This window comes from Netta rufina (assembly GCF_964035555.1).
Source record: "Netta rufina genome assembly, chromosome: 1".
Classification (NCBI taxonomy): domain Eukaryota; kingdom Metazoa; phylum Chordata; class Aves; order Anseriformes; family Anatidae; genus Netta; species Netta rufina.
Window position 1 is genome coordinate 19,038,606 of NC_140123.1, and position 13,372 is coordinate 19,051,977.

Below are 13,372 nucleotides of genomic sequence, written 5' to 3' on the forward strand. Positions count from 1 at the left end.
AGAGGAAAGATTTCCATCTGCAGTCAAGCTGCAACACTGGATGCAGCACACCAGCAAGGGGAGCCTGCTTGTGCTCCACTTCCAGGGCACAGTGAGGGGTCACGAGTCTTAATTAAGGCAGCTTTGTTTATCCAACAGTGATAAACTTAAAAGTATTTGAGGAGACAGATGCAAAAAAGAGAACCTAAGATAACGCTCATTCTTTTGGGAGGAAAGCTAATTATTAAAGCCAAGGAGAAACAGGCAGCTTTCTAGAAGTGAGTTCAACGGGCAGGCACTTGGGAGGTTCGCTGCACTGCTCCATGTGCTGGTGTAGCTGCCTAGGACAGGCATAAAAGCAGAACACGTTTCAAGACTTCTCTGGAGAAAAGACTGACTCACATAGATCAAGTCAGTATGGTACAATTCACAGCTCAGCAATGTGAACTTTAAGAAAAACACCAAATTCTCAAGATCCTCCTCATTTCTGATTAGGGCACTTTGCTATTTCAGCTCTGCAAATTGTCTGTAATTCTTGCTGAACATATGGCAAGAAGAGGAAGGGTGTTTCAGTCTCACAATGTGGAATGTCAGAGACTGGGAGTGGTTTGGTGCACTCACTCCAAAGGTACCTCAGAGTGGGAGAAGGTTTCATGAAGAAAAGTTACACAGGATGGATGAGTAATAAAGGGAAGAAAAAAAAAAAAAAACAACAAAAAAAACTGATGGAAGGAGCACCAATAGGTGCAATCTACTGGGTATCATGCTATAAGTGTTGAAGCACTTCTGGAAAACAAACAGAATGAAACAATGAGGCAATTTTTCTTGATCTTTACTGAAAAAAATGTTCAAGGACACAGCTGAAGGAGGCCCGGTCAGGTGATAAAGTGTTATCAAATAAAATCTACCATACTGAGATTCTCCACAAAATGTTGGGGAGGCAACAGCCCTTTTCTTTCACCTGACCAAAAGAAGGAAAAATAAACTTAATTCCTCTGACTGCTGCAGCCCCTGGGAGTGGAGGGAGGAGCACTGACCACAAGCAGTTGAGTCTGGCCACCCCCAGCCACATATGAGTGGCTCCACAGTGCAGGAAAAAAACAAAATAATAAAAAATGCTGGTCCCCAGCAAAGCTGATAGCATTTGCTAAGGAATTCATGTCTCTCCAGAATACTTAGAGAGAATAGGACACATGCTATAATGACCCCGTCTGTCTTCTACAGGATCTGGAAGTTCCTCCCAAAAAAACCCTTCCTCCCACTTTTGACCAAAACCCTTTGTTTTTGGCCTGCCTCTGAAGCTGACACTGTGTTTGTGATTCCCTGCTCTTTTGTGGGCACTAGAGCCTTCTCTGGGCTTTTCCACTCCCCCTTTTTGAGAAGTGACCATTACAGCAGGAGGCAAACTTGGAAAAGCTGCTGCCAAAAGACTTTTCTCTCTATTTGTGGATGCAAGAATACTGAATTAGCCCATAACCTTGAAACTTGCCTCAGTGTCAGCTTCCCAAGCAGGCTATCATTATAAAAATATGCCCTTTTATTTTTGTCCTTTTGAGTGTGAAAATATTGCAGATTGTTTTCTGACACCTAAGAAAATTTGAGGAAAATGGGGAGCTAGGACATCCTGGAACTGGGAGATTATTTTAAAGCTGCTGTTTTCCTGGAGTGTTTCATGCAGATTTTTGCCACTAGGTAACACAACTCAGCCAGATTCAACGTCATGCAGATCCCGGACACAGCAAGCATGAAAATAGTAAAGGTGGTTTTCTCGGTGGGCCGAGACACGAAGCAGTCCACTACATTGGGGCAGGGCCACGCATCACACTTCACCAGGCGAGGCATCTGGTACCCATCGTACATGTAGTAGAACACGTACATGAAGACCGCTTCAAAGATGATCCTGAAGAAGATGCTGCTGGTGTACGTCCACCACAGGGGACCTCGAATGTGAATCTTTTCGTTCTTCAGCTCTTCTATATCAATTTTCTCACCGTTTCTGAAGCGCCGTTTCTTCTCATGCCTGGTGTAAGCTACGTGCATGGCCACCAGCAGCGCAGGCGTGGAGACAAAGATCAGCTGCAGGGCCCAGAGTCTGATGTGAGAGATGGGGAAAAAGTGATCATAGCAAACATTTCTACACCCAGGTTGAAGGGTGTTGCAGACAAAATCTTGCTGTTCATCTCCCCAGACTCTCTCTGCAGCCACGACCAGGATCATGATGCGGAAGATGAACAGGACCGTGAGCCATATCTTCCCGATGCTGGTGGAGTGTTTGTTTACACCTCCCAAAATGGCCTGCAGAGATCCCCAATCCATCTTCTCTTCTGTGTCCTTCTACCTGTAAGATGACATAAAACACCAAATAGTCACTTTTCAAGGGGCAAAGAATCATTTCCAGATCTCCTATCAACAAGAGGACTTCCTAGCACTCACTTGAGAATCGTAGTGAAATGCAAGCCACCTTCATTAATACCATCTGTACGTTCATGGATTCAAACAGCCTATTAGACTCTCTCCTTCCATATATTTACAAATATTAAGGTGTGCTTGTCCCGATTTCCTAACAAGGCTTTTGGTAGGCAATAAGTCACACCTTCGAATATATTTCCTCCCTGCATCCTCTTGTGCCGTCCTTCCCTTTGAGATATTTCTCCCTGTGGTTGGCTCTTGTTGCTTTGCCTTGCCACTGTGTTTCCCAAAGCAATAGAAAGTTATACCACTGCATAAGTTAATGCCACATCTGGACAAAACAGGTGATTTTTATAGAATTTCTTTGCCAACGCCACAGCCCTAGAAGGCTGGGCTGTACTTGCTTTGCCTCCCAAGTAAGTAACACTTGGCCGTCTCTGTCAGAAGCCCTCACTCCTCCCAGACACCTCCAGCAGGCCCCCAAGGCTGTCTGCTGCAGCTCAGACGCATCCTTTCCTCGGCAGGGCCTTCATCACTGTAAGTACAGCGTTTGATTATGTCAGTGGTGCCGAGAAACCTCAAGCCAGCTCTGTTGGGGCCATGTGCATAGATAGTGCTAACCGGCAGGCACAGGAAGGCACTGCAGAGCCTGCCCTGCCACATTCATCCCTATCTCATCAGAAAAGGAGACACGCAGAGCCAAAGAGTTGAGAGACAAAGCCCTTAGCTAAAGAGTTTATGTTGATTTTCTAGATGCTATCACACACCAGTAAAATACACAGGAGACTGAATGTCAGCTAAGCCCTACTTCAGCTTTCCTCCCTTCCTCATACTCCTGAAGAAAATCTATACCTTGTGAAAAAAGAAGCTTAAGTTCTGCAGAAATCAGAGTCAGGCCTCATCTTTCACTGGTCAGCAGCCATTTGGAAACTCTCCCTGAACTGGGCAACACACGAAATCCTTAGCTGGGAGCTCACACAGCTGCTCCGTGAGGTTTGGGCTCCAGCCTTGCATGGGAGCCACAGAGCCCCTTCTGCCCCGGGGCAGTGCACATGCTTTAGGGTGAGCACGGTACCTTGCAACACCCGGCTGGTGAAGTCTCCAAATCCTCTAGTTCTCATATAACAGGAAAAATAAAAATAAATAAATACAACTTCTTCACGCTGCTGCCGTTAGGGTATGACCGAGGGCCCAGCGTGCCCCAACACATACCCTTGGTAAGAGGGCCTCGCTTGTACAGACAGGCCTCGAGGCATGAGGAGCAGGTCACACGAAGAAAGGTTAAATTGGGTAAAAGGAAATAAAAAAGCCTCGAGAAGGTGCCTGCGATTCCTCCCACTGTTGGCGATCTCACACTGCTGAGACCGGCAGGGTTTTATGCAGCTTTTGATGATCACCTGAACCCATGGCCGCGATCAGATACCGGCATCTTTGGGTTAAGATTTCCTCTTATTTGTGTGTAATCATTAAAATAAATATGAAAAAAAAAAAACAAATAAATAAGGAAAAAAATACATATATATATATATATATATATATACACACACATGTATATTAGTGAAGTATTTAAGGGGGGCTAACCGGGACCGAAGGAAGGTTATCTGAGTGCACACCCCATCGGGATGGACAACCCAGGCTCTAAGAGCAGGCTCACACCACAGTTTTGAACCAGAGCTGGAAATTTTAGGGAAAAAAACGATAAAAATAACACTACAGGACAGCTACAAGACACCCCCCTGCTCAGCTGCCCCTTCCCAAAGCGCCCCTTCCCTTCGACCCGGGTCCCCGGCAGGCACCCCCTAACCCCAAACCCGACCCCGCGGGCGGGCAGGAGCCGCTGCGGAGCCTCACCTGGCACGGCTCGGCTCGGCTTCAGGTCCGGGTCCGGCGGTGTCAGCGGAGCGGCCGGTGCCCGGCTCGCCGCCCCGCGGCTCTGAGGTCCCTCCCCGCTCACCTGCCGCCGCTTTTAACCCGCCCCGAGCCCGCCTCCGCCCGCCGGGGCCGGGCCGGGGCCCGGGGCCGGGGCTGGGCCTCAGCCAGGCCGGGGATAGGCAAGGCCTCCCCCCCACACACACACCCAAAACCCGAGGCACCAGCCCCTTCTCACTCTTCTTTCACCCCCACTGCTGCCCCTTCGCAGTCTTCTCCACACCATCGTTCACAGCCCAGTTTTGGTTTCCTGATTTTGTTTTTCTATGTCCCAAAATCCTGTCAGTAAAGAGCGCTCTGTTTCTGCTGCAGAGGGGGTGTGAAAAGGCTGGGAGATGGGGAAGTGCCGTGCCCATCGCCTGTGAGATAATAAAAACTTCTCCGAGAACATTAAAGCGCCGCTGGGAATGGTTGTGTTTATTTTATTTTATTTGTGCGCGTTATCTGTCCCGCGTATTGTGCTAAACACGGAGCTGGGGTTTATGAGGCGTGCCTGGAAGTAGGAACGCTTTCATCAGCAGTGATTCAAATGTAATTTAAGCTTGATCTGGTAATTTGTATAGATAACAATTACAGAAAACTAGCACTTGTGTGTGTGTCTGCAAAAATGGCCAAGTGACATTGCTTCTGCACTGGGAGGTGTAGAAAATAAAGTCAGATATGTAAGGTCTTGAAGAAGAAGAAGAGGAAGAAGAGGAAAAAGAATAAATGTCAGAAAGAACCAGCTATATTTTATAAAATAATACCAAAGTTTGAAAAATCTGAGGACAGTAACTGTAATGCTCGAAAGTAATCCTCTGCTCATGTTGCGGGTTGTAAGATAATGCAGAAATGAAAGCATTTCATAAAAACTGGAAAATACTGTTGTAGTTTTCTCAATGCATAAACAGTTATTAGCTTATTTCCAGATTGCAGAATTCTTGTCATCATCTTCCAGTAATCTGCCTTAGAGATTTCCAAAGGTTGTGTCTCCATCTCTTCATTTCACGGCCCATAGTCACCTCCAGAGGCTCTGTCTGGGTAAATACTTATAATATTTGGTTCACTTTCTGGCATTGCTTTGTATAATGTTTTGATGCTGCCTGCATCTGGATTATAAAAATATTTCACATTTATCCCATATGTATCACAAAATCTACAAAATCATGGAGGAATTATCTCAAAAACTTAACTATGTATTGTGAAACAACAAGAAAAATATTTAAGACCTGTTTTTATATAATTTCATGGGACACTCCTGATTCCTCACCACTAGGAGTAATAGCTAGCCAGTTGTCTTTCCCTGTTCAACTCCTCTCTGCATTCATGAATGCAGAAATTTTTGTCATATCCTCTCTCCATCCTTTGTATTTTGCACTGGAAAGCCTTATTTCTGGCATCCATGTCATTCAGGAGCTGCTATGTACTTTTATCATCATCATTACAAATTTTTATGCCTTTTAATGAGGATGGTCCAAGTACCTGCAGTATGCACAGTTTATGTATGTACAAAACAATGTTTTCTGCTGCATTCTCCATCATTTTCTCATAATCCTTATTTACTTGTTTCCACTTTTCAGGCATCTCAGAGCAAGGAGTTGACTTTCCCATGGTCACTCCAAATTTTTTTCCTAAGACTTCTAGCAGCTAGAGCTGGTACCTACTGTGGTACATACATCTACTTGAGCAGGTATAGTTCAGATTGATTTTCCTCATTGTGTATTAGTTTACACTAGCTGACACTGAGGTTCATTTGCCATTTTATTATCCACTATGGATAAGAGAACTATCCACTATGGAAAAAATCTTCTGCCATCCCTCATGGCCAGGTTTGGTTTTGATTATGATGAAGCATCAGGTTTTTAATGTGCTGTTCACAAGTATTTTGATTTTTCCTAAGTCATATCTGTAGCAACCTCCTTACTCATCACTCCTGTTAAAGCAAGGCTCTTTCAACACCTAGCAGCTTCCTTGCTACTTGTCACGCAGAATTATTTTTGACCAACTGGAAATATAGCTATAGAGTCAGATTGTATTTTGGAAATAGTTTTCATTTCTTCAAGGCTGAGCTAAATATGTTACACCTGACATTTTTCAACAACATCAGCAATAAAAGCACCTTCCCAGTTCAACTCAGCATGTGTAACCGGTTTGTCTCCACATTAATTCTTCAAACACTCGTTTTAGTCATGCTAAGACCAAAACCACCACAGTTTGATAGTCTTTGAGCTGTCTGTTTGGTCTACTTCGATATCTTTGCACACACATTAGTGTCTGAAACACGCGTCCAAACATTATTTTCATGTTCACATAAATTGCCATCCCAGCATTTACACAAATGAGCCTTCGCATTTTATGCAACAGTGCCTGAAGTATTGTTGACAAAGTCAGGCTAACGCAAATACCCGGTCATAGGTGCTGGAGTCTGTAAAGCCCTGCTCTCCAAGTCTGATGTATGGCACTGGATTCTTAAAATGCACCACATAGACCACTGAAAAAAAGAAGCCAGTGCAGTAGACATCAACCCTTCCTTATGCTCACTGACCAGCTCAAGCTCAGTAGGTTCTTGGAGAGGGTCACAGTGCCTAACTTTCCTCCATGAGTTAGACCCATCTTTATCAGATCACTCCTTAAAATTACTCTGCAAAGTTGTTACATGAAACAGCTTGGGCACCTTCTGATCTGTTGGATGTGTAGAATAACAGAGAATTTAGACCAATTTAATTCAGCTGTAAAACAAAACAAAACAACAATGTGACACTTTACAGTGATACTTCTGAAGTGTCAGTGGCAGCCTGTGCCCTTGTTTCACCTCCTTCTGGCATCCAGAAGGACTCAGTTTTGTAGTATCTGTTTGCCTTTTCTCCTTAATTCAGATGGGTTTGTATGGCTGCCTCACCATCCCACATCCTACATTCTGGATGTAGGAATAGAGGGTATTTTGAGCAAGTTTGCTGATGACACCAAACTTGGAGGAGTTGTGGACTCAAATGAGGGCGTAAAGGCCTTACAGAGGGATCTGGACAGGTTGGAGAGCTGGGCGATCACCAACCGCATGAAGTTCAATAAGAGCAAGTGCCGGGTCCTGCACCTGGGACGGGGAAACCCTGGCTGCATGTACAGACTGGGCGATGAGACGCTGGAGAGCAGCCTGGAAGAGAGGGATCTGGGGGTCGTGGTAGACAGCAAGTTGAATATGAGCCAGCAGTGTGCCCTGGCAGCCAGGAGGGCCAACCGTGTCCTGGGGTGCATCAAGCACGGCATCGCTAGTAGGTCAAGGGAGGTGATTGTCCCGCTCTACTCTGCGCTGGTGCGGCCTCACCTCGAGTACTGTGTGCAGTTCTGGGCACCACAGTATAAAAAGGACATGAAACTGTTGGAAAGTGTCCAGAGGAGGGCTACGAAGATGGTGAAAGGCCTGGAGGGGAAGACGTACGAGGAACGGCTGAGGTCACTGGGCCTGTTCAGCCTGGAGAAGAGGAGGCTGAGGGGAGACCTCATCACAGTCTACAACTTCCTCGTAAGGGGGTGTCGAGAGGCAGGAGACCTTTTCTCCATTAACACTAGTGACAGGACCCGCGGGAACGGGGTTAAGCTGAGGCAGGGGAAATTTAGGCTGGACGTCAGGAGGGGGTTCTTCACAGAGAGGGTGGTTGCACACTGGAACAGGCTCCCCAGGGAAGTGGTCACTGCACCGAGCCTGGCTGAATTTAAGAAGAGATTGGACTGTGCACTTAGTCACATGGTCTGAACTTTTGGGTAGACCTGTGCGGTGTCAAGAGTTGGACTTGATGATCCTTAAGGGTCCCTTCCAACTCAGGATATTCTATGATTCTATGATCCCAGGTCCTTCACCCAAGCCATGTGGCTCTGGAGGACACTTTCCTGGCCAGACCTCGCAGCTTGTGGGGTGTCCACAGGCCCACCTTCCCCTGGCCACATCTCACATGAGCTGCTGGCCCTGCTTGAGCACAAAAGCTCAAACACTTTCACAATTAAAACAGAGTTGGTGGATAGAACCTATATTTCCTCTCTTTTGCTCTAAAAATGTTTTGGGAGAGGGTTGCAGGTCTCTTGTCAGAGAGGTGGGATGGTCCCTTTCCACAAAGGGGTCCCGTTTCACTCCCAGCTCCATCATGCAGTGTTCTGCAGGCCCAAACAGAGGAAGGTTTGTGAGGGATGACCGTGATGTTCTTTGCTTCTAGGGCTGTGCTTTCATCTGTCCCTCAGAAATCATCTCCCCTCAGGGGAGAGCGGGCGCAGGGTACAGGCCAGAACTAGTGGCAGACCTAACTTTTGGCCAATTCCTGTCATTTGTTATGCAAATTGCATACCTGCAAATGAACTATTAGAGTTTAGGCTATTAGAGTTTTAACAGGTTTGCCAAGAACGCGTCAATCTTTGATGCTTATCTGAGGACCTTTTGTTCTTCCATGTCTCCTGGAGCACACAGAGCTTAGAAGAAGCCCACATTAATTTGCTTATTCAGAGATAAGAATAAGAAGAAGCCAGTGAAAGAAATCGGTGGCAAGCACTGAAGACTGGGGAGAGAAATTGCTAAGGGCAAGGGTGATTGAGCAAAATGAAAGCTGTAAAGGACAGAGGGTGGGCAGTGGCTCTGAAGGACAGGCTGGATGCCAGCAGTGGGAGAAGGGCCCATTCTGTACACCCCTACAGAGGGAAGAGGGGGATGTGGGAGGAGAGCTTTCAAAATAAAGCTTCTGCTGTTAATCAGTGGACTCAGTGACAGGAGCTCAAGCGAAAGGGTGGGGAGAGCAGGCAGCATCCAGAAACGATGGATGATTCCACCGCGGAAAGTGGGCTGGATTCATGTTTTGCATTGTTTCAATTCAATCTGAGAAAAGTGCCTTCTCTGGTTCCTTTTGTCAATATTCAAATCACTGACTTACGTGACTAATCCAGCAGTTTGCTGAGGTCTCAAGTGCAAGTCCTGAATCAGATTAAAAACAAGGACAGCATGATTCAGTAACGACTTGGTTGCACCTATGTATGCATCATATTAGCCCAGTCATTTATTGAGCGCAAATATATGGTGGGAAACACTTCCTCTTGCTCACCTATTCGAGGACAAAGTAATTGAACTGGGTTTGGGAAGGAAGAGTCATGAGGAACTAAAGGCATACAGATAAAACCTCGGGCTCTTAAAAAATAGCAAAAAAAAAAAAAAAAAAAAAAAAAGTTACTTTTACAAAGAGGTTTCCAGGCAGAAGCTACACGCCAAAATGTGCCACCCACAGATCTATGCTGAGTGACTGCTGTGGTCTGAGATCACATCTGTTTGTGTGGCTCTCAGGGTCAGCTGCAACCTCAGGACCCTTTGGGTGTCATCTCCAAGCACAGTGCTTCTCCCTGGAGCAATGGGACATGTGAAGCCATAGGAGATGCATATGGGCATAGGAGATGAAATAAGGACAGGTCATCTTCTCAGACACACTATTTATTTTTCGATTCCTCATTTTTTTCTGCATTCCCCGATTTTAGACTTTTTTTCACTTGCATTTCTGCTACTTGTCACTCATCCCATCAGATGGCTCCTTCACAACTCAAGGCCAAAAGTTCTTTCTTTATTCAAGAAGAAGGTCTCCATCGCCACTGAGGGGTGAAAATAATTTAGGACTCTGCAAGGTGGTCATGTGCATAAGTTGGAGAATGTTTAAAACCTGCTGATTTTTGGTGGCCATCTGTACTCAGTGGAGCAGATTCAAGGAGAGCATAGCATGACCGGGTCACATACTGATGGTGGTGGGAGAAAATCTTCAGTGCCTGGAGAGCATTTGGGCACCGAAGCATGCAAAGCTACGTGCAAAGCTGGCACTGGTCCTCCTATGCAGAAACAACACCAGGAGGGCGCCCGTGATGTCAAAACCAAGCAGGCAGCTGCATGCTGAAGCTTGACTGCTGTTAGTCAATGGGCAACAATTTGGAGCTGGAAAGTCAACTGAAATTATGCAAGACTGTGAGACTCCGGTTTGTACAGGAAGTTATAAAGGAAACTGAAGCAGTAGGCTTCAGGAAGAGCTGTTTGACCAAAAGCCATTGAGTATATGATGAAAAAAGGGTATATTACCAGATTATGCATATGCTGAGAAGGCAATTGGAAGCTTACCCCATGAAATAACAGAGGCTGCAGTGGGGAAGTAAAAGCCATGAGCACCTTAAAGAACACAAAGTAGGTGAGGCAGTAGTGTCTGCCCAAATCTGCCCCTCCTCTTTGGGAGTAGGCTGTTTTGAGTGAACGCTGTGGTTCATCAGTGTCTACGCTGGACACCAGACAGCATTCAGGAAGGGTTCAAACAGTGTGTGCTCATTGATGTTCCGCAGACTTGAAAAGATAGCAGCGATGATCTGTACACCACCTCATAGCTGCAGAGTGGGGAGCGAAGGCAGCTTGCAGGAATGATTCTGCTGAGCTGGAACAACCAGAGACAAAATCCAACAGCAAAGGACATGAAAATGCTGCTGAGCTGAGGGCAGCTCTCTTTGTCAGAGGGAGGCAGGGTCTGCTTCTCTTGGGGCAGGTGGGGCTGGACTATGGCGTGGTGTTGCTGCTCGGAAGGACTCCTCTGGGTTCATGGCACATACAAACCCCAGACTGGTAACACGAGTCGCAGACAGTGCATTTGAGATGTAAAAGCTGATATGTAAACACAAGAATAAATCCAGAGGAAGTATTAGATATTCGGGTAACACAAGTTAAATTAATAAATAAATATATTTTAATGAAATAATTTTTCTGCAGTTGACTAAAATGTCCTGAGGCCAGTAAGTGCGACCCTTTCTGTGCCCATATTTTTGTTTGGGGTACATTTCTTTGCTACATTTCTTCAGGTGATAAATGGATGCTAAGTATAAGCAGGTGGACTTTCAATATTTGAGGGACTGGTTGATAACGACCAATGCTTATGATTTAAGACCCACACTCTGATAACTTTGGTCTACAATAGAAGACAATAACCAGACTACATGAGCTGTTGTAGAAACAGTCAGTAATTAATGGCAGCTTAAATCATTGTGAACAGCCTCGGGAAGTGTAAAGTGGTTGTTGCTTTGTATTCATATAATTTTTATAGTCCTTGGCTGTAACAGGTTGAAAAGGAGTAAGGGTGTTGGCTCTTCCCTGGCTTTGGGCAACAAGAGGTGGAGAAGACTGAGGATGGCAGTATCCCTGCGGTACAAGAGCTGCTGGTGAAGAAGTCCCTGGACCCCTCCTCTGTAGCATGAACTGTCTGGCTGCTGTTTCAGCCTCTCCTTGACATCTTTATACACTTCACAATAGCACTTCCAATTCTGGCTTTCCTAAGGGTCCTATTTCCTTGCCAGAAGGGCAGTGCCTTCTCAGCCCTGTCACTCTCCCCGATCTTTTGGTCAGCAGCTGCCACAGGATGCAAAAACTAAGAACTTGTCTCAGTTCTGCATTTCCTTTTGGGGAGGACCAAGGAGTCCCCAGTGTGCAGAATGCACCAGGGAGAAGAATGGCTGTTCCCTGGGCCTGGCTCAGGCTGTGGGAAGGGACTCCCAAGCTATTTAGGGAAACAGTTGTATTCAAAAAGATAAGCTGCAAACTGCTAGGATCTTCCCTGGACGGTCTCTCCAGGATTTCTGTGGAAATGCAGGTGTGTTGGAGCTGCACAGAGCCGGGGGAAAGAGCTCAGGAGGTTCCCTACTCATAGACTAAAGCAGCTGGACTTGGACCAAGCCGAAGGGACCAGATCATTAAGGAATGGAGCAGTAATTACTGCTAAATTCATTTAGGGCAGGAGCCTCCCTCCCCTGGGGATGATGGAGCCCCAGGGAAGGTCAATGTTGCAGGCACCAAGGTCTCTTCTGTTGATTGCAGAAGTCCCAGCAGAGCCCATTGCAGAGATCCGTGGGCAGGGATCGTGGAGACACAGCAGCAACAGAGCCACCATGCCAAGCAGTGCCAAAGAGCCACACAGCATCTCTTCAGATGTGCTACCGAGATTGTTCCCGAGCTATGTATGCATTCAGGCTCACAAAATAGCCAGACGGACACAGGACATATCCCTTTCAACTAATACCCCAAGAAAATGAAATAATAAACTCCTCGGGCCAGGAATGTTTCTGTGTCTGTCCTTCACTTTATTTAAATACAGCATGAAGGGCAGGGAAAGGTGGACGTCCAAGAAAGCCATTGTCTTTTGCAATGTTTGCATTACCCAGGTACTCTGAGCACTTGAAGGCTCCAGCTAAGCAGGTACTTGATGACTTGCTGGGGTATTTTTACGGGCCAGTAGATCATTTCTTTTGTTAAGAAATATGTTTCTGACAGGTTACTCCTCACTCTTACTCAAAATTCTTTCACAATGCCTAAATGTTCCCGTACAACCTTACTTTCTTACGAGTAAATGCTGGCAGAATAAATTGACTATGGAAAAACAGATCTATTCCTTTGGTATCTGACCACGTAAAACAGTTTGAAAGAAGGGCTGAATTTTGGGAACCCTGAAGGGGAAATGCCAAAGCCACACGCATTAAACGATTGCAGCCTTGTGTGAGCTGGACCTTCCTTGCCAGAGCTCCTCTTGTCTCAGCCCCCAGCCACCAACTTTACAGCAGCTCCTTGCACGCTCAGCTCATGGAAAAAAATGTGAAATGAATCAGGACTAAACTGATGAAGAGGTGTTACTGCTAGGTGTTTAATTGTTATGTGTAGAGTGTCAGTGTAAGGGTGCTCGTAAATCAATCACAGCAGTTTCTATAATTTCTAAGGAGATAGAATCTACTGGAAAGTGCCCGACAGACAACATTTCCGTGAAGCTACAAGGAAATTTGAGGTGGGATTAGTATGTGCAGTTTCCCATTCCCACCAGGGACTGCTGTAGAAACATTTTATTTCCAAACTGCAGCCCGCAATCACAGGTGAGTACATTCTTCCTTGTGTCAAGACACGTTGCATTGTAGTGAAGCTTATTGTACATGCTGGGAACAGGAATTTTGCCTATAAATCAGCAAAATACACATGCATGCCTATAGCTCCAGGGACATGAAATGTTGGCATAGAACAAGATTGTTCTTGCCCTTTTAGCTATGCATA

At 45.9% G+C, this 13,372-nt stretch overlaps 1 protein-coding gene across 1 annotated transcript; it reads right to left on the bottom strand.

Moving 5' to 3' along the window:
- Positions 1–1,617: 1,617 nt before the first annotated feature.
- Positions 1,618–2,295, bottom strand: LOC311218342 (gap junction beta-6 protein-like; the record flags this gene model as incomplete). The annotated part of the gene is made up of 1 exon (XM_084300999.1): positions 1,618–2,295. The coding sequence occupies one exon, from the start codon at positions 2,293–2,295 to the stop codon at positions 1,618–1,620; it is 678 nt and encodes a 225-aa protein (XP_084157125.1).
- Between the last annotated feature and the right edge of the window lie 11,077 nt (positions 2,296–13,372).